The sequence below is a fragment of the Erithacus rubecula genome (assembly GCF_903797595.1).
Source record: "Erithacus rubecula genome assembly, chromosome: 13".
NCBI classification, from domain to species: Eukaryota; Metazoa; Chordata; class Aves; order Passeriformes; family Muscicapidae; genus Erithacus; species Erithacus rubecula.
Genome location: NC_136665.1, coordinates 6,981,923 through 7,001,677, shown reverse-complemented (window position 1 = coordinate 7,001,677; position 19,755 = coordinate 6,981,923). Strand labels below are relative to the sequence as shown.

General features: G+C 44.9%; 1 protein-coding gene across 1 annotated transcript in view; it reads right to left on the bottom strand.

Moving 5' to 3' along the window:
• Positions 1 to 3,475: 3,475 nt before the first annotated feature.
• Positions 3,476 to 19,755, bottom strand: part of FANCD2 (FA complementation group D2) — a 34,101-nt gene continuing 17,821 nt past the window's right edge. The window contains exons 25-45 of the mRNA XM_079316880.1: positions 19,617 to 19,732; positions 18,795 to 18,903; positions 18,184 to 18,282; positions 17,126 to 17,235; positions 16,767 to 16,913; positions 15,554 to 15,670; positions 14,589 to 14,717; positions 14,284 to 14,399; positions 13,363 to 13,476; positions 12,690 to 12,817; positions 11,267 to 11,366; positions 10,438 to 10,560; positions 9,380 to 9,473; positions 8,767 to 8,838; positions 7,874 to 7,912; positions 7,355 to 7,429; positions 7,092 to 7,166; positions 4,552 to 4,698; positions 3,971 to 4,054; positions 3,639 to 3,889; positions 3,476 to 3,559 (exon numbers count right to left, since the gene is read on the bottom strand). Of these exons, the coding sequence (XP_079173006.1) occupies positions 3,812 to 3,889; positions 3,971 to 4,054; positions 4,552 to 4,698; positions 7,092 to 7,166; positions 7,355 to 7,429; positions 7,874 to 7,912; positions 8,767 to 8,838; positions 9,380 to 9,473; positions 10,438 to 10,560; positions 11,267 to 11,366; positions 12,690 to 12,817; positions 13,363 to 13,476; positions 14,284 to 14,399; positions 14,589 to 14,717; positions 15,554 to 15,670; positions 16,767 to 16,913; positions 17,126 to 17,235; positions 18,184 to 18,282; positions 18,795 to 18,903; positions 19,617 to 19,732 (2,072 nt within the window). The 3' untranslated portion in view covers positions 3,476 to 3,559; positions 3,639 to 3,811. The remainder of the gene's footprint in view (positions 3,560 to 3,638; positions 3,890 to 3,970; positions 4,055 to 4,551; positions 4,699 to 7,091; positions 7,167 to 7,354; positions 7,430 to 7,873; positions 7,913 to 8,766; positions 8,839 to 9,379; positions 9,474 to 10,437; positions 10,561 to 11,266; positions 11,367 to 12,689; positions 12,818 to 13,362; positions 13,477 to 14,283; positions 14,400 to 14,588; positions 14,718 to 15,553; positions 15,671 to 16,766; positions 16,914 to 17,125; positions 17,236 to 18,183; positions 18,283 to 18,794; positions 18,904 to 19,616; positions 19,733 to 19,755) is intronic.

Below are 19,755 nucleotides of genomic sequence, written 5' to 3'. Positions count from 1 at the left end.
GCCAGCAGCTCTGTGCAGCACTGACTAAACTGGCTGGGGCATCCCCCAGCCAAGGTGAACCTCACATCTCCCACAGGCCCAACTCTGAAGTCAGCAGGACTCAGTTTGATCTATTATTTCCCCAGGACATTATTCTTGAACTTCTGCTTCAGGACATACTCAACAACAATCCTCTCCTCCAAAAAAGGGTTGTGTCAACTATCGGCTTCACACTTCTGTGATATAAAGTGAAAAGACACAGGCTGTGTCAGACTGCACAGGGAGAGAGGGATGGGGAAGGCAAGTGGAAAAGTGAGCTCACGGTACAGCCACCCAAAAGCTTTTAAACTCTAAGGCCAAGTCCCCAGCTCCCAGAACCTGCAGAGCTCAGAGCTGTACTGCTGGCAGCTTTTGGAAATTGGACACAAAGTCTCAGTGAATCTGGAGACCTCCCGCACTCCTGCAACCATCCCATCTTACTGACCTGGGGAGCAGCAGCAATCTCAGGCTGGCAGGGCCAATCTTCTCTTTGTGAGACAACTACATCAGTGACATCCACTGCTGTCGGTGCCTTGGCACCAGGATGCAAGCAGACACCATCTTTGGGATCTTTTGAATTCAGCCTTGCAAAGCTCTTAGGATCAAAGTGCAGCCCTCCCTCAACAACTCAGCTGTGTCCTAAAACATTCCTCTCTTGAGATCATCTCAGCTCAATGAATTATGAGGTTCAATTACCTGCAACATAAAGGGGATGAAGGTACATTTGACTTTAAAACTGTTTCCTAAAATCTAGGGTCTGCTCACAGTAGGCAATGGGAGAGCTCAAAAGGTATTTACTAAAAGCTAGAACTATTTAAGAAGTCTGGTCCAATCCATTCATATTAAAAGACGTACTCTGGATCAGAGACCACAACTTTTTTGGGCTATGCAAAGCTTGAATCAAGCTTTAGATGCCTCCTCTGCTGACACCATGCAAAGTGTGATGCCAATACACCTTGTCTTCTACCCAGATCAAAACACTACAGCCCATTCCCAACCCTCAGAGCCTCTAATGAGGACTGCTGGATTGCTCATCACTCCATGAGGCCCGGATGCCTGTCCAGCAGCCAGTGAGCACCACAAGCCCAGTGTCTGTCATTTGACAGTGCAAACCTTTCTCAAGCTGCAGATTGGCTCAGGCTCTCTAGATCAGTTCTGGCACCTTCATAATAGGCTTCAAACCAGCTTCTCTGCAGTTCAGGCTCTGGGAGAAGGTCTCAGGCAGCAGCAGGTCTCTGCTGATCAAAAGTAGAGCACCCAGCCCTCTCAGGAGATGAGGACAGCATGGTGTGATGACACAGAGGACACTGCCATCTCCTGCTACATTAACGTGTGGCGGGAAGAACAGCACCACTAACACGTAAATCAGTCATCTAAATTAGAATACACAAATCCACTCCAGAAAAGTTTAATGTAGGTTCCTGGGGCATCATATTCTGAAAAAAAAAAACCTCCCAAACCCCAAAATACAGTACAAAGAAAAAAGGCAAACAGATTTCGCCAGTATTTAAAATAATGAAATATATCAAAGCTCCATCTAGGCTGCCAGAGGAAGTAGTATCAGCCTGAGGATCACGATGCTTCACCTCCCAGAGATGGCCTGGAATAAACAGCACCCAACCACAAAACCTGGTTCCTTAGGGAACAAGCAAGACTCTTTGAAAGGGAAAGGGCAGAACTCTGTACTGCAGTGAGTTGCCCAGCATCCCTGCTGGGAGATGAACCAGACAGGCTGATTCCAGAGTGCTGAAGCTCTGTGAGAGAAGATATCCTGCAAGGAGTGGTACCATCCAGCAAATCCCACCAACTGTGTGGCAAAATCTAGTCCTTTGAGAAATCCTGGTGTCAGAGGAAAAAGAGCCATTACAACAGCCAGTCAGGAGACCAGGAAGGGATCTGAGACACACCTTACTACTAGCTGGGAACAGAAACAAGCAATGATCTTGAGTTAAGAGGTCAGCCCAGTACAGACCCAGTCCCAGGGATGGTTGTGGTAGTGTATCTCTCTCATTCAGTCTTTGGATTGAAGAATATTATCATAATTTAGGCAAGAACCTCTACTGGTCTCTGCTTCAACCCCATGCCATTCAAAGCAGAGTCTACTTGAACATCCAATTAGTTCAGGGCCTTCTCCACATAAACACTGAGTTATCTCCAGTGACAGGGATCTGAGGACTCCAGCACATCCACAGTAAGCAATGCATGGGCTATGGCAGTACTTCTCCTATACTTTGGCTTTGAAGCAGCCACCCTGGAGTCAAGAGAGAGCTACTGTCCTTCCATCTATCAATCTTCCAATGACAACAGTCTAATTTGATAAAGCCCCTACACCTAAGGGCAGTGACCCATGGCTGTTTCACTCCACAGCAGAGCTGCTACAAAGCACTCATTTCCAGAGGTACTACACTCAAAACACAGCCAAGCCTCCCTGATGTGCAGCCCAACCTGACAGTAACCACAAGAGCTGAGGGAAAAGCTGGAGGAGCACTTACTCCAACAATGGAAAACAGAGATTCCTATGGAGAACAAAACTGTGAGCTCAGAGGCAATAAGGAACCAGCTGATATCAGACAACCTCAAAAACGTAACAGACATTAAGTAACCTAGGTGCTCAGTAAACACAGCAGGCATGACAGTGCCATCATGAAAAAGCTAAGATTACAGCTGGAGAATATACCAAGACATTTAAAACCTGCTGGGAAGCAATAAAACCTTTGCTGACACAAATTCTATGGACTTCCCAACAAATGCTAAGTATGAGCAGTGAATCTGCAGATCTAGATACCCACTGAAAAACTGAGATAAATAGAGGAGTGGTGGGAAGGGCTGAGAGACTTCCTTCTCCTTGCTACTTGAAGAGAGGAGAAACAGCTCTTCCCGTGTGTTGGCAAAGGGCCCTCTCCTATGGCATGTGCACCAAGCCAGGTGAGCCTCCTGTCCCTACACTGTCCTGACGTGCACATGCAAAGGCTGAGGCACCCTTCAGACCATAGGGATCACCAGATTTTCTGCTGTGATCCTAGCAGGAGCACAAAGCACCCTAAAGGCCGGTCAGGTGCCTCCAGGAGCTGACAACAGCCCGCGGCCCCTGCGGCACAGCCCCCACGCGTGGGGAGGAATGTGTGCCCGAACCCCGTGGGTCAGGCGGATGGAAGGGCAGGCTCTGGACATCCGGGAGGTGGCAGGGAGCCGGGCATCCCGCGGCCCGGCCCCAGGCAGGCACGCAGAGAGCAGGCAGGGCAGGAGCACAGCGGTTTATTGGCAACACGAGCAGAGGCGGCGGCGGTGGCGGCGAGCCCCGAGCGGGGTGCGGGGCGGCGGTGCTCCGGCGGCGGGGCCGGGGCCGCCCCGGGCCTATGTCAGCGTCTCCCCCTTGGTGACCTACGGGAAAAGGAAAAGCCTCAACCAGGGGCCGCCCCGGGCCCGGCCCGCACCCGGCCCACCGCCCCGCTGCTCACCCGGGCCTCGATGTACTCGATCCTCCGCTCCAGCGCCGTCAGCTTCTCGTTCAGTGTGGCCAGCCGGGACCGGCACGACATGTCTGCGGGGAGGCGGCAGTGAGACACCGCGGGCCGCACGGCCCCGCCCGGCCCGCCCGCAGCCCCCGCCCCGCGCCTCACCGAAGGAGTTGAGGAAGTCCGCGATCTTCTTGATGGAGCTGGTGATCACCTCGATGTACTCGCGGTTGGCCCAGTCCTGGTGGATCTCCCGCTGCACCGGGTCCTCCTGCACCGACATGGCCGCCGCCGCCGCGCCTGCGCGGGAGCCGCGCCCCGCCCGCCCCTCGCCGCCCTCAGGGCCGCGCTGCCGAGGGGCCGCGCCCGGCCCCGCCGCCCTCCTCGCTGCCGTCCGTGTCGCTGCCGCTCGGCTCCTGCGGGACGAGCCGCTGTCAGCGCTTTGCTCCCGCCCTCCCCCGCCTGGGAGAGGCGCAGCCCGGCGGCCCCTAAAGTACCTCCTCAGCGGGGCCGTCTGCCGAGTCCTCCGAGTCCTCATCAGAGCCCTTCTCCTCAGAGGCCTGAGTCAAAATTTCTTCTCCCTAAATTGGACGCAAGATCTGTACTGAGTGTATGTGAAACGGCCAAAGTGTACCAGGGTGGCGTTTTGTTCCCTTCTTAAATAAAAAGCTTCAGAGTTAAAAAAACCAGGTTTTGTTTAATTTTCCTGCTTCTACTACAGTGAAAGATGAGAACTGGCTTCTTTTAAAGCCACACATGAAAGTGTGAAGGTGTTCAAGTGGCCTTTATGTCTTTCCTCTTCTGCATGTAGTTCTTGCCACAGAACACCCAAAAAATCCCCATACATGTTCATTATGATCAAATCTGACCCCTCAGTGCTAAAGCCTAGAGATGCAGACTCTTAATCTTGAAATAAAATGCTTCTTTCTCTTGCACTAGACATGGCTGTACTGCATTCACACTGAATTTGGCCTTTTAGCTACACCCACACACAAAGGGAGAGTTAGAGTTGTTGGGACAAGATAAGCATTGTCCTCTCCCAGATTTCAAGTGCCCCAGGCAGGGCAGTGGTTCTCACCTGAAGATCCCGATTTTTGAGGATGCCAACCCAAAAGGCCTCCTGGCAGTGGTTGAATGCCAGCATTGCCTTCACTCTGTACACAAATTGTTCCAGGGACTTCTTCAGCAAAGGCACATGGTTGGTCAGTCCAATGTCCTGGTGAATCTACACAACAGTAAAACATGATGAGGATTGACTGATTCTTGCCTAAGTGTTCTGGTCGTTTAAAAGGCATTGGTATCAGGTGAGATGGACATGACCCTCACAAAGCTTGCCCAGATGACATCACTTCTTGGTCAAATTATAGGAATTGTTAAAATACAAAGATCAGGATTTTGTGTAAACTGATCCCTTACAACAATTCAAATATTCACATTCACCTGGATTAAAAGAAAAGAAAGCTGGTTTTGTCATAAACTCTAGAGAGAAGTTAGTAACCCCTATGCCGAATTTCCAAGCTCAGGAAAGAAAAAACGAGAAAGTTGTTAAATGCACCACTTCCATCACAACCTTTTCTTGCTCGGTGCCTCATGCAATTCCTTTACATGGAATGTGTGTCCAAAGACAGCTTCTCTGGAGCAAAGAAGCACTGGCTTTTGGAGAACTAGGACAGGAGGAACAGATGGAGTTGTGTGAATAAAAACCACCAGAGGAAGGGCAGCTATGCCAGGTATCCGAAGAGATTTAGCTCTGGGTGAGCATCTCCTCCTGCTAGGCTTCAATCTGCAGTACAGAACAGTCATTGCTAAACCAGAGAGCCTGTCAACCTGCCAAAACCTGCACAATTATTTTGTACATAAGTATTTTCCTCTTTCATAAGAATACTTTGTAATCTTCTGGGATTAAGATGCTCTCATTAACTCTACTCTGAATTCAGGCCACCTGCATTTCTTGGAAGAGTTCAACATGCCTGGGCAGAGTGACACTGCTTTGCTTTAAGCTCTGCCAACAGGGAATGGGTAACTGATTACCAACAGCAAGCTGTTTTCTTGCCTATGTCACAGGCAGGAGCTAGCAATCATCAGCACTGATCAGAACCAAATCAGCAGAACCCTTGCTAATGACACAATCAACACTCATGGTGCTCCCTGGGCCCTGGAGCCTGCAGTGTGCAGGCAGTTTGGAGACTCAGCAAAGTACAGCATTGGCAAAAATCTGTCTCCACAAACTGTCCACATGCTCAGAGTTAGATATGCAAACAGAAAAGAGGCTTGGTGTGAAAGAGGAAATGACAAATACTCAGGAAATGACAGGTGAAAATAATTGCTACTGCCTGCTGTGTAATGCTCTTTAAAGACGTGTTGAGGGACAGTGATAAACCTTAGGTTACATTGCACCATAGGTTAACTAGCATCCCTGAGATTTGTATGAAAGTGAAATCAAGGTTGGTTTAACAAATGTTGGTGTCAACTCCTCTTCAAACAACTATGGAGCATTCATTGCATACATTTACTTGCCCCAGATTCAGTTTCTGCCTTCTCATTATTGCAAAATGATTTGGCACACACACCGGTACCAGAGAAGTGATAGAACACGTGTTCATTAATTGTAGCTCTGTGCTAACAGGGACCCTGGGACACAGGACTTGAAAATGCTTGTCAAGTGCAGAGACAAACATAACCTGGAAAGCTGCAGTGCTGTTATCCTGCTTACAAGGTGAATTGTGACTTTAAAGCAGGCATGAGGATTTCACTTTCAAATGTGAGGACTTTTTAGCATTGTCAGGGTTTGTGCCAGCTTCCAATTCTCACCCTGTGCTGAGAGCTGCAACAGCATGTTCTGATCTTCAGTTAAATATCTATGATCCTGATGCCAGGTCTGGCCTAAATGGGTAGCAAATCTGATTTGGGAGCCATGCTGGTAGCTAGTTGGCTTTCTCCCTTCAAGTACTTTGGCAAAGCTCCCTTCTTGGACAAGTGTTCATGAACCTTTTAGGTATCAGGAACAAAGCAGCATACATGAAGTCCTGTCTCCTCTTATGTGATTCTCTCTACACTGTAAGCAAAGTTCTAATCCTCTCCTTCCTTCCTGCCCCAAATCTCCCACAGAGACAGACACTCTTACCACCATCCTCTTTCTCCCTTTGCCCTTACCAACATAAATCCATAAAAGCCATCTCAAGAGGACTTTGAGCAGGGTTTTTCCCTGCCCACCTCCTGTTGCTGATTTTCTGACTCACAAGGCTGTTCGTCTTTGGCAAAGCTTCTCTCCTGTATTATCAGTCTGGTATCTGTACTTTGTTCAGGGTGTCCAAGGTCCTAACTTGTGTCCTCAGAAACAACCCCTTAGAGATGCCAACAACCAAAGATGTCCAGAACCTCTGTGCTAAAAAATATTATGCCAACCTGACCTAATATCCAAATCAGTAATTTCCAGAATAAATGCTTCAACTTTTGGACCATTAAACAAGGCTATTTCACCTTCTCTCTGAGTTTTTGCTTGCACAGACACTGCTGGAAGCATGCAAGTAGAATTTGCCAATGCCCTGGAAAAGCAGTGGAAGGGAAATAATACATCCTTAGGAGAGGAGTATGTGCTGCAATTGGAACTTATCTTACCTTGGAATGGCCACACATGTGATGAAGTTGTCTGGTACTCAGCTGCAAGGTTTTCAGCAAACTCTGCACATCATCCTGCAATAAACAAGCAGACCAGAAAATCTATCTCAAAGGACTCTTCCATAGTGAAACAAGAATACTGAAACAGCTTTAGTCCTAGCAATCCTTTCAAAGGGTTATGGGATGGAGGTAAGATGCATGTATGCAGCAAGTATCTGTCATAATTCCCAACTGGTTGCAGCCAGTTCTGTCCCCAGGATTACCGTGTGCTTTTTAAAGCTGTGGTCCAGGAGAGGCATGGCAAGCTTCAGAAATGCTTCTACAAAGAGGCGGCCATACTATAAAAGAGAGATAAATATATCACTAAGCAAATTGAAACTCCTGCTCAAAGAGCCATCACAAAGTCAGAGGAGATAATGATACAATCTTCCAAGCTACTCCAGAGACTTCTTGCTTAGAAAAATATTATATCCATGTGAAGGCTGTACTGGAATATACAGGATTAGTAAAAGGTTCCACTTTGATCACTGCAAAGAGAGGCTAGAAGGTCAAGATCTCATCATTGTACACATCCCTGGTTTTATCCACCAGGCATCTGGGAATGAAACTGAACTAAATGCAAAATATTAGAATCACTATACGTATATATATAGCAAAGTGTAAGGAGCACAGTATTTGCTTCTTCCAGAGAATTCAGTACCTACTCTACTGCACTTGAGACAATGACTCAATAAAGCTGGTACTTAAACTGCTCTCTTCAGTTATCTTCAACTTTTGCTTACCTTCAGGCAGATGTTGAGTACAGGCCTGCTGTCAAATACCTACATGGACAAGAGGAAAAAAGAGTCAGATCAGTCCCCATGTCTAAAGAAAACCATGTAAGCACAGCACCCAGTTATAAATGACCCTTCATGGCACACCCCTGTGAATGTGTGAACCCTGCTCTAAGGCAACATCCATTCTCAAGTTTCAGCAGGAACATCACATAAGCACATGAACTGCAGTGGCTCTCAGGTGAAGCCCTTGGCAGGATTGCTGTTCAGTAATCTAAGGTGCACCTTTTTCAGATGGCACAAAATTATCTCAACGAGTCTAAAGTTCTTAACAGCTTGGGACTCAAGAAACCTAAGCCCAGGTGATGGGCAAATAATCACATAACAGACAAAGCAAAATTGAGATGGGAAAAATAATGTGAAGGTAACCCTGGTGCTGCTGTGGACTAAACTGAACTATGGACAAAACTGAACTAAGTGGTCCAACTCTATCCTTTGTGCTTTCCCGAGGCATCTGGAGCTCAGGTGGGGCACCAGTGAATGCTGCTGTATAGAAAAACCTGGACTTGAAAAACCTGGGTTTGCCAATTACCACTTCAGATATGTAAAAATAAATTGTAATGATCAACCAAAGCAAGGAGAAAAGTGGAGGTGTATCTATCACCTTCTAGCCCAAACAGCATCACACTCAGAGACATTGAATGAAGCAGCTCCAAAACTGATGGAAGGGGATATTTCATCCAGTGAGACTGGGCACAGATTATAACTGGCTTTCATTATCACTCCAGGTTGTTCCATTACTCAGTCACACTTCATGTTTTCCCCTGGTGCTCATGAGCCTGGGAACATCAGGCCTTTGTGGGAATTTGGAGGTAAAAGCAGAAAAACAACCAGAACCTCACCTTGACCAAGTTAATGAGGATGTGAAAATTCCGCACGGTGATGTTCCAGCGAAGCAGCTTCTCCAGCTGCACCTGTGGGGGGCAAGGGGACAATAACCCAAGAGCATGCATTTCTTCTCACCTTGCTGGATGTGCTTTCAGCATTTGCTGAACCCAAAGCACTGTAGTTGTTGAAGACAGAGGAACAAAGCTTCACCACAAGCATATTTATCACAGCAGAAACACTCCATGGCAATTCCAGCCTGATCAGTGGCTTTAAGTGCTAGGAGTTAACTCACTTCCTTGCTCTCAGAGCAGCTCTTGGTTGTAAAATAATGTTGTGCTCCCACACAGGTGTGCAGACCACCTGCAGAGTTAATATTTTGCCTATTTGCTGGTTGCAGCTTTTGCTGGATTTACTAGATTTTTGACATGATGCAAATCAGAAAAAAAAAATGCTATTTATATATTATATATCAATGTTGAGATACATAGATGAATGAAGGTGTCTGACTGCACTTCCTAGACAAAGTTCAGAAGTAAACTTCTTTCTAATTTATACATCTTTATTGTACTGTCCAGTTTAGCTTAAGTTTTCTTTCCCTTACAGAGTCCAGTGTATTCATTTTCCTACCTCACTTGAGTCTGATGGTTTCCCAGCTGGGATGCTTTTTGCTGAACTCTCCAGCTGAGCCATCATTACTCTGAAGAAAACTGGGAATGTCTGCCTATGGAGAAAATGAAAAAACTGAAAGTCAGCTCTGAGCATTTTGATAGGCTGTTTGCCACCAGAATGATGTGGAAAACTCAAAGGTTGCCCAGCTGGGCATCCTTCTCAGTAGGAAATCACAGGAGATTGTCCCTAGGACTCATAACAGGTCTAGTCCAGCCCAATTGCCCAGACAGATGGAGAATCCTGGGAAGTCACTAGAACTTCCTCAGTGAGAATGACACTTAGACACTACCACTTTCTTGTAGCTGTAGTGATGCCTGGAAAGGCTGACCTAGAACAGAGACTAGACAGAACAAAAGGAATAAAATAGGTATTTATTGAAAGGATACACCTTGAGTAGTGCAAGAGCCCAGCTGGGGCTAAATCCAAGTGTAATCTAAGATGGATCCCAGTCATGAGTCTTTACACTTTTATAAGTTTTGGTTCATCTTTTTGTCAGTTGTGGACAAATGGGTCAACTGTCTAACCACAGCCCCAGACTATGAAGTCTGAACCCTCTGACTTGCCCTCTTCCCTTCAATGTTTTTATGCTTTTTGGGTAATGGGTATCCTTGATTCTCCTGCTAGGAAGGGATTGTTTTGTCTAACTATCCTGTGAAGAGAACTTACTAACACCTAATATGAAGTTTCACAATAAGCAGCAGAGAATCTGAAAAATATAAAAGCTATATAAGAGACAACACACCTGATGACAGACAGCAGTTAATTCTCCAGTTATAATGGCTCACAGCAACAAACTCAGCATCATGTTAAGCACACAGGCCATTCCACTTTGGCATAAAGCTACCACATGCTACCTCCTGCATAGTGCCAAAACAATGTTTACAAGTGTCCAGAGTAGCCACCACAGTACTAACATGAAATCACAATAGACCACAAAATAAGAAAACGAAATATTTAAAAGCAGAAATTATTATTATGTATTTAATACAATTCAAAGTTTCTATTGCTATAATTACCTGTTTAGGGTAGGATAAGTAGAAGAACATCCATCTTTGGCAGAGTTCATCAATTCAGGAACACCAACACTGGAGATTTCCTCTATGGCTTTCAGGATGTTATCTGTGTGCTCCAGGTAGACACTAAATCCAAAACCAACACAGCTGATCAGTAGATACTATGCAGAATGACACAACAAGGCCTTGAACATTGCCCTACCTTAAATATGTGGCCTAAAACTGTCAAGCTCTTCTCTGCCAAAGGCAATCACATGCAGGAAACCCAAAGCACTTCTTAGAACTGCACAGTGATGCCATTAAAAGCTACCATGATCTGAAGCATACATGGATTCAGTATTCCCTCATTCTGGCATTTAGGAAGAGAATGAGATGAAATTGCCCTTTATGGGACAGAACACCCAATCAGGATGGGTGACATTGAAATAGCTGTTATAGGCCACCAGGAACAGAAAAAGCCAACAAAGCTTTCAGAGACAGCCAGGAGTACCCCCATGCTGCAGGCCCTGGTCCTCATGGCAGACTAACCACTGTGACTCCTCCTAGAAGGACAGTCCAGCAAGGCATAAGCAATCCAGAAATCTCCTGGAGGGCACTGATGAGAACTTCCTGACACAAATAACAGAGGACCTGATGAGGAAAGGTGCTCAGCTGGACCTCACACTTCAAACCAAGAAAGAAACTGTGCTTTAGAAACAGTGTAGAAAAAGGGCTTTAGGCCAAGCTGTGCAAGCATGAGGGTTATGATTCAGAGGAGCCATTCCTCTGCAGCAACAGTAATCATCAAAAAAAAAAGTGTCTTGGTGTGCCTAAGGGAATGGCTTGGCCTTACCAGAGCAGGGTGTGCAGGGCAGTGTTGAACTGGCTGCCCTTCTCTCGGTCTCCACTGGGCTTCACCCAGGACTGGCAGAGGAACTGCTTTGCTAGAGAAGCTGGGAAACATAAGGCATAACTTAGTGAAAGAAGAATTTAAAAAAAAAAAAAAATCCTTCTTTCATATAAAAGCAGCATGTGCAAGTGTTTTTTTGAAAGATCACAATATCACTACCCCTCATGTGCCTGAACTTTCTAAGTCAGAATGCATTTTCCTTAAAAAGCTGCAAGGCCACAAGGACATAAATCATGATAACAAAGTATTTGCACATCCAGCATGTTCCTGGTCTGGAATACCTGTTCACTACAGAACCATGATCCACCCCTGCCACTTCTGACAAATTTAAGTTAACCCTTATTTGTTTGGTAGTTCCTACTGTGTGCCATCTATTTGCTTTTAATGAGGCCATATGCTGTCCTTAGGCTATCCATTTCTAGAAATGGAATTCAAATAACAAGTGACTTGGCCTTTTGGCCACAGCACTACAACAATAAATGTGAACAGACAAGTTTAAAGTCTAAAGATCTCTGAAATCAAAACTGCTAACAATCCTCCTTGTCTCTTGCAGAAATGTTTAAAACCAATAAATGATTAGTTAAAATAGGTTATTGCCTGCCACACTCAGTCAGTCATTCTCCCAGAGTGGGACTGTTTAAAATAGTAAAGTTGTCTTTAAGGAGGGAACTTACAATTCTGTATGGCTATGGGGATTGGAGAGGATGAATTCTAGAGGTGTCTTAGTATGACAAGGAATGGCTGAGAGAGGCAGCAGTCTGGAGTCCTTATTTCAGTGTATGCTGAAGTGGAGATCAACTAGTTTTCTTGTATATTCCTTGCAACCTGTCCTTTATCTGCTGTTTATCTTACTTATCTTAATGGCTTCTAATCCATGAGAGAAGCTTTCTTAACTGAAAATACTTGTTGTATGGGTTGAGAATTTACAGATTTTCCTCTCTCTGCCCTGGAGTAACATCTGTATTTGCAGCTCATTTCCACAAATTTTGGAAACAAGCTGTCACAGACATCTGCACTTACAGCAGGAAGTTACATCAGATTCAAGTCTGTGATCACTCACCTCCTTAACCAGTGATTAAACTGGTACCAACACTGAACAACAGGCTCATGCTTGCAACTCCTAAAAGTTGTGAAGCTCTGATTTTTAAAAACACCAGCTGAAAGAGCTGGAGTCTGCCTGTCTTCATGTGACTGAGGCACAGCAGAATAAATACTAAAGAGAGTCCAATATATTTACTGCTGTTCCCTTTATTACTGGGACTGCTCTCCCAGTAAGATTACCAGGATGTGAAAGGAAAATCTCTCCCTTGAAAGACAAAAGACCACACAAAAACTCATCTGAGATAAGTAACTCTTCACACATTACCCATTTTCTCCTTCTTCCAGCCAGACAGGGGTTTCTCAGCAATGGCAATCAGGAGCTGAGTGAGGATATAGGCACAGTAGAAACTGGGAACACTCTGCTGGAAATTCAGGAGGTACTGAAAACACTCACTAGGGATGACAGGAAAGGGGAAAGGTAAAAACAGTATGGACAGGGTAATGTCTCAGACATATAAATAAAAAGGAAGCATTAGACTATCTCAGATCCAAGGTCTCCATATCCCAGTGTTTTGTCTGTGGCAGTGCCTTTCTGAAGAAGGGGTGATAAGCCACTAAAAAACAGGAATTCAGTCACTGAGAAAATTCTCTTAAGCCCCAGCCACTCTGAGTCTAGCAACAGCTTTATATACTGTTTCTGCCTAGTGTAGCTGTAAGCATTTTAACTCTCCAGAACAGTAATTCCTTTTGTGAATCCTACTAATCTCCTTGGCTCAAATAGCATATGAAAATATGAGATCCACATATTCATGGAGATTTTACATTTTTACTCCTTTTATGAGGTTTGACTACACTGCAATTAAATACAAAGCTCTGTTTAGAGTGACTGTAGTCTCTATGAGAGCTTCCAAACACCCATTCACCCATAATGCCCACACAAAACAAGGCAAAGTCCCTGAAATTTGTTCATTTCAAACCTTGTGAAATATAGATTCTACCTTATCAGTTCCTCAAGAAGCAGAAACTCTGTCTCTCCTGGTTTTAGCCTGTCTGCAAGTACCTGGAGAGCTGACCTCAGCAAGTCACTATTTTCATGCTGAGAAAAACCATTCCTGAGGGGGAAAAAAAAATCCAGTTCATCATCAGATTAGAAGAGATATCAGATGCAAATGCATATCTAAGCCTATTTGGCAAGATGAAAAATACAGAAGCTACATACTCAAGACAAGTCCTGCAATACCAAAGTTATAAAGGGACACAAAAAATTGAAAACTCAATGGGATGGAAAGCATTGAGCACAAACAATATTAACTTTTCAGTTAGACTGCAGATCTAGCTTGGTGAGGAGAGGCCATTTCCCCTCAAGTGGAGGTTCATATATACTAAGCCAATGCTGTGTAGACCTAAAACAAGGGATATATAATGACAGTTGCTGCACAAATGCAGTATCGTGGGTAGTCACCTAAACAGATAGGAGCCTAATGGGGGGGGGAACTTTAGAGACATTATTTCTCTGAATTCCCAGGGTCTGTGAGTATATGTATGTTAGAAATAATCAAATACATCCACATTGCAATTCTGTAGACTGAACAAGTGGACTTGGTAATGGTAATGCTCAAGTGTACCTGTACCACACAAGTTAATTAACAACTGGCAGTGTAAGAGGCCTTGACTAAACAAATGCAAGAAGAGCTGTAATTTGGTTGTTGAATTTTAGTGGCTGGACAGCTCATACCAATGTATGGTTGTCTGACCTACAACAAAACAGCTTAACTAAGAAGTGCTTAGAAGTCTTCACCCACTGCAGTGGGTTGCTTTCCATGCTGACAGGCCTTTGGCAGAGTGCAAACATTTAAAGAAAAGAAACAAGAAGAGCAGAAATAAATGGATACTTCTATGGACTTTTCTTTTAAACTCACCAAGCAAATAAGGAGCGAAAAGTCAGTAACAGCAGTTGGTAGCAAGAGGACATCAGCTGGTGCTCCTGGATGTTCACTCCTGGTTCATCTTCTGCACCCTGATTTTGTACTGCTGCCTTTAATACAGAACAAATAATTCATTAAACACTATTCTAAACCAAGATAATGGCACAAGAATTTATTTCCATAAATTCCATGTTTAGAAAACCTGAAGAAAGCAAAGTGACTCTTCCCCCCAAACAAAATGAAAAATATCTTTACATGAGACATGGAGGGTTTTTTGGTCAAAATTGGTGTCCACTGACCTGAAAGTAGTTATGCATGTTCTCCATGTGCTTACACAATGGCTTGAGTAGATCAACCACACACATAGCAACTTTCTTGGGAGATCTCTGACACAGATGGGAAAAGCCAATATCCTTGTTGCCTTTTTCCTGCAGAAAACCCAAAAGATTAAAGTTGCTTCATTAGCCTCTCTTGAAAATAACTTCAATTGCTACATTTTAAGACTGCTGCCAAGCAGTGCAATTCCTGATGCCATACAGGGTCAGGAAGGATCCCAGGGTAGGAAAGTTGGCTTCTGCTGGACAAACACTAGACAAGTGGATAACATTTGACTAAAAGGATAAAACTGATGTGACACATAGCTCTCTTACAGAATCATTTAAGTTAGAAAAATCCTTTAAGATCAGAGAATCCAACACTTTACCAAATACCAAGAGGAAACAGTCTCTGCATGTGGGAATTAGAATAGGTAGAAAGACAAGGAGAAGTAACAATGAATATGAGGAGCCTATCCAGTTGCAGTGCATTTCTCAGTTTAATGCAGGGGGACGTGCATTTACTTTCCTCTTGAAGGCATCAGCAAGGGGTCCCTGCACTCAGGGGGGTTTCTAATGCAGAAAGAGCAGAAACATGGATGCAGCAGCTTCTGCTGGCTGCTGCAACCATCTGGTCTGGCTAATTTTAAACAGCACAGCCAGTCTCCCCAGGGAGGGCTAGGAAAAGGGTCACTTGAGTTTTGAGGCTACAAGACTCCCTCAGTTAAATAACCTCTCCTGAGATATGCAGAGAACCAGATGCTGCAAACACTTCAGCAAGAGCAGTGTACACAAGTCTTTTGAAAGAGCAAGTGCTGCTCTGGCACACAGCTGGGTGTCACACTTCCATTTAAATAACCAGTGAAAATAATTGTGAAAAACATTTCTCAGGAAAGGCCTGGAAGCCCCTGACATGCTGTGGCTCAGCCCAGGCCTGCTGCTGCTCTTGCCTTTGGAAAGGGCACCCTCCTTGTGGAACCCGAGGGCAGCACATGTTCCAGCTTCCAGCACAGGTCATCCAGAAGGAAGCAAAGCTCAGCAGGCCCCAGCTGCACAACTTCACGAGCCTGCAATTAAAAGAACAGTCAATCCCAGGACCCAGATGTAACTGCAGTGCCTTGAAGCCCAAGTTTACCCTCTCTGCTTCCAGTTATGACTCCTGAACCAGCTAACCTCAGAAGGCCCTTATTTGGTAGATGGTTTTATGGCTCCCCCATGGCAGGTATGGATCATTGGTTCTGGTTACTCAAAGCATGAAGCCATCCTGAGGCTCTAAACAGCTGAGGCAATGTCAGTACAACTTAACAACTGAGAAAGAACTGATTTATATACATTAGCATTGAAAATAAGTTCCTAAAGATAAAAAGAGGTTTAAGCCAAGTCACAAAATTCACTGAATAACTGTCAAGAAGTATTTTGAAATAATGCCACACAGCCCAAGAGACTTGTCAAACAGTCTTCCAGTTGGCCTGTGACCTGCATGCACAGAGACAGCTGTCTGCAAGGGCAGACCAGGCTGTGCTCCAGCCTGCCATGGCCTTTCACATTTTATGCATTTACTGTAGCTTGACAAAATGAGACTCCAGAGGAAGTCAGCCTGCCCACAAAGAGAGCAACAAAATTAAGCACTTCCACTTTCCACAGCTATAGCAATGCAGTTTTAACAAGCTCCTAGATGAAACACAGCACCCTGCTCACTGAGAGCACCTCCACGATCCCAGTCCCACATTTGTCCTGTTTATGATCTCCTGATGTCTTGAGACACTTGAGTTTTTGCAATACAAAAACTTTATGTCATAGTTTCTTTTTGACAAGCAATACTTAGTGTATTTACTACCCTATATCCTACCTGTACTAAATATTAAAGCTTTCTTTCCATTATGTCTATACATGTTATACAGTATCTTTCATCTTTTATACAATATTCACATTAGTTTATTTTGAACATTACTGTATGACATGTCTGCTCTCCTCAGGAAAGTCTTCTTTTTCTCAGTGCCTTGAAAGTTCTCCTGGGGCAAATGCCCTCCTGGTCCCCAGCTCACAGCCCTGGACCAACACATCTCAACACCAACCTGTTATGCACTTCAGTGGAACAGAAAGGGCCAAGGCCTCAGAGAGGCCACTACACAATCAGTGTGTGTTTCAGGCTGTTCCCCTCACCTCTGTGTGCATCTCAGTGTCCAGGACAGACTTTGTGAGCAGCCCACAGTGCAGCACAGTGAACACCTCGAGGTCCAGCTCTCGGAAATACGGGCGATAACTCTGCAGCTGTGCCAGAGGATTTCCTGCCTCTCTATCAGCAGCAGTCTGAAAAGGAAATTGCAGAAGAGTGGCCTCTGCAGGGACAATTTACAAAATTCTGATGGGAGGCAGGTGCGAGAAAGCAGAGCTGAACCACTTAACTTTGGAATGTGATTAATTTAGGAATGAACAACCCCTTTCTCAAAGCTTTTATTTATGCTTCTATGGCATCTTCCCTGTTCTGCCTTCCTTGCCAGTCCCCAGGGCTGTACACCTACCTTGTCCAGCTCAGAGAGCTCAGTATCAGGCTGGTTTCCCTCAGAACTGTCATCTGCTTGAGAACGATCTGCAGAGCCAGCTTTGCTGCCATCAGCCTTCTTTTTCCTTCCTAAAACAGAAAAGCAACTTCAGAATCAAAGGCTACACACTGTGCTCAGCACTAGGCAGCAATTGCAGCCAGCACACATTGCACTTTAATCAGCACTAAGAAAACATGGAGCACAAGTCCATAGATGAAGTGCTCCTTCAAAATACAGTATCTAAAATGATGAATCCTCCTCTTTCTGCAGAACACAGTCAAAACTTTCCTTCTGTCTCCAACACACTCCTACATGACAGGCCCAGACCCTGCACAATGGGTTTGGCACAGGAGGGAAAGGCACTCTGATCTGTGGCCTCCTCCAGTTGTTCTCATTGAATGGAATGTGAACTTTTGTACGCTTTGGCTCAAGGCAGACATGTTCCCAGGAAATGCTAATCTAAACTAGAAATAAGTCTAAGCTAGAAATAGAACTAGAGACATGAAGAACAAAGCAAATTTGATTCAGCTTGAAAACTGAGAAGCAAGTTCTGTGTCTTTTCTATGGGAGCTAGCAATGGGAAAGGATGAAGGGAAGATTTCCTTGTGCAGCAGAGCTATGACAAAGTTCCTAGGACATTGCTTAGGGGTTTGCAAGACAGCTCAAGCCACTTGATTCAAGCCAGATTCAGTACCAGATGCCACAAACCCATCAAAGACAGAACTCATTGCTGCAGAAAGTACTTTGGCAGGTGAAAGCAACTGGTGAAAGCAACCAATGAAAGCCTTAGATCCTCACTGTTACATGTTATGCATCAGCTTTCCCAAGGAGACAGACTATCCAACATCCATTTAGTGTAGGATATTCTCCCTTCTCCACTTCAGCTGCAACAGGAGCTGATGAGGTAAAATTTCCCACTATATAGACTTTGCCAAGAATTTAGTGCTTTAGAAACATGTAAGTGCAAAGGCTGCAGTGCAATCTGACAGTCAACCCCCACCACATCTCTTTGCTTAAACATTTTAAATTTTCTTTACCACTCCTTTTTCTGGCTGGACCAGCAGCACCAGTGGATGGTGTGGCCTCCAGGGCCTCACAGTCAAAAGTAGCTGGTGGTGGGACATAGCCAGGGGTTGCTGAAAGAGCCAAAATGTAGAAATTGGGTTAATTCAGCTCCTGAATGACAACATACAGGCCAGATACATACCTAAAGAAAGTATCATAAATTTCACTGTCCTGATCAAAATGTAGTCTGAAGTGAAGTGTCTGTGAGATAAGTGTCAGAGTGTGTGTATCTGCTAATGAGCAATGAGCTGGAATAGCAGTGAGTAGGGGAGCAGTGGAGCAGATTAGAGTCTCTGGGATCCGGGCAGGCTACTGGGAGATGGACAAGGTGTGTCAATACTTTGTGTGCTTGTGACTCTAGAGTGTGTAATTTGTGTGCTCCTCACTGAGGAAGTGATTAAGAAGAGCAGTTTTGGACAAACTGAAAATTATAGCTGTCCACACATAAACTTCTAAAACTGTACAACTACCACTGTAAAACTGCAGTGTCTGTTGCCATTTCCTTCTTCCATTGATGTCTAAGGTAACCCCTTCCACTTCACAGCTGGTACAGGCCCAGAATGTACAAATATTTCATACTCACCTGCCAAGCATTTTCCCAGCACATTCTGCAGCTCTGTGATGTTCTGTAATCGAGTTAAAACTTTCCCCTTCATCTCAGCATCCTGTTGCTGGCAGAAGGCATTTACAACCTAGAGATACAAACCAAGCTCACTGAATTAGAGAGATTTGTACCCACTTGGCTACTTTTTCTTTTCTGAATAACATTCTCAAGTCCTGAATACACAAAACAGCACAAGTGGCCCGTGTGACCAGGTTCAGACTGCATGAACAAAGGTCTTCAGAAGTCCATAAGAACATGGATACAATTGGTGCAATCTATAAAAAGCAATAGGACAACACCTATAGATAAAATATTAAATTAGACAAGAGGACTTTAGCGGACAGCACATTGTCAAAGTCTGTCATCCCTGTGGCTCTGAGGACCCCTTGGCACTTCCCAGGTCTGCCAGGAAAGAGGCAGTCCTGGGAGAAGAGCAGGAGGACTGGGAGGGAATGTGAAATTGCACCAAATCTGCCATTCTCATATTATCAGAATAACCCCAGCAGGGAAAAATCCCACTGACCATTGGTGTTAGTCAATACATTTTCCAAATCTGTTTGAAGACTCTGCATTTTACCCATAGAGGTATAGAACAGAGAGTACAGAGCATCCTCAAGAAAGGAAATTCTACAGCCTCTCTGAAAGTGGAGCACAATCTTTCTGTTAGGTAACAAAAGACCACAGTAAAAGACTACAATATTTCCTCCCCTCCAGCTTCCCCCTTCCTGGCTGACCAACCTCTACTCTCCTAGGCTTCCCTCATCCCTCCACTCCAGAACCTGCAGACAAGGCTCTACTCACTTCACGAAACCAGTTGAGAGCATAGAACAGGAGTGAGCACAGAAATTCACGCTCCTGCTTGGATAGAGAGTCCAGCTTCCCTTCAACCTCCAGGTCAGTCAGGTACAGGGGACAACCTGGCACAGAGGATGAAAAGCTT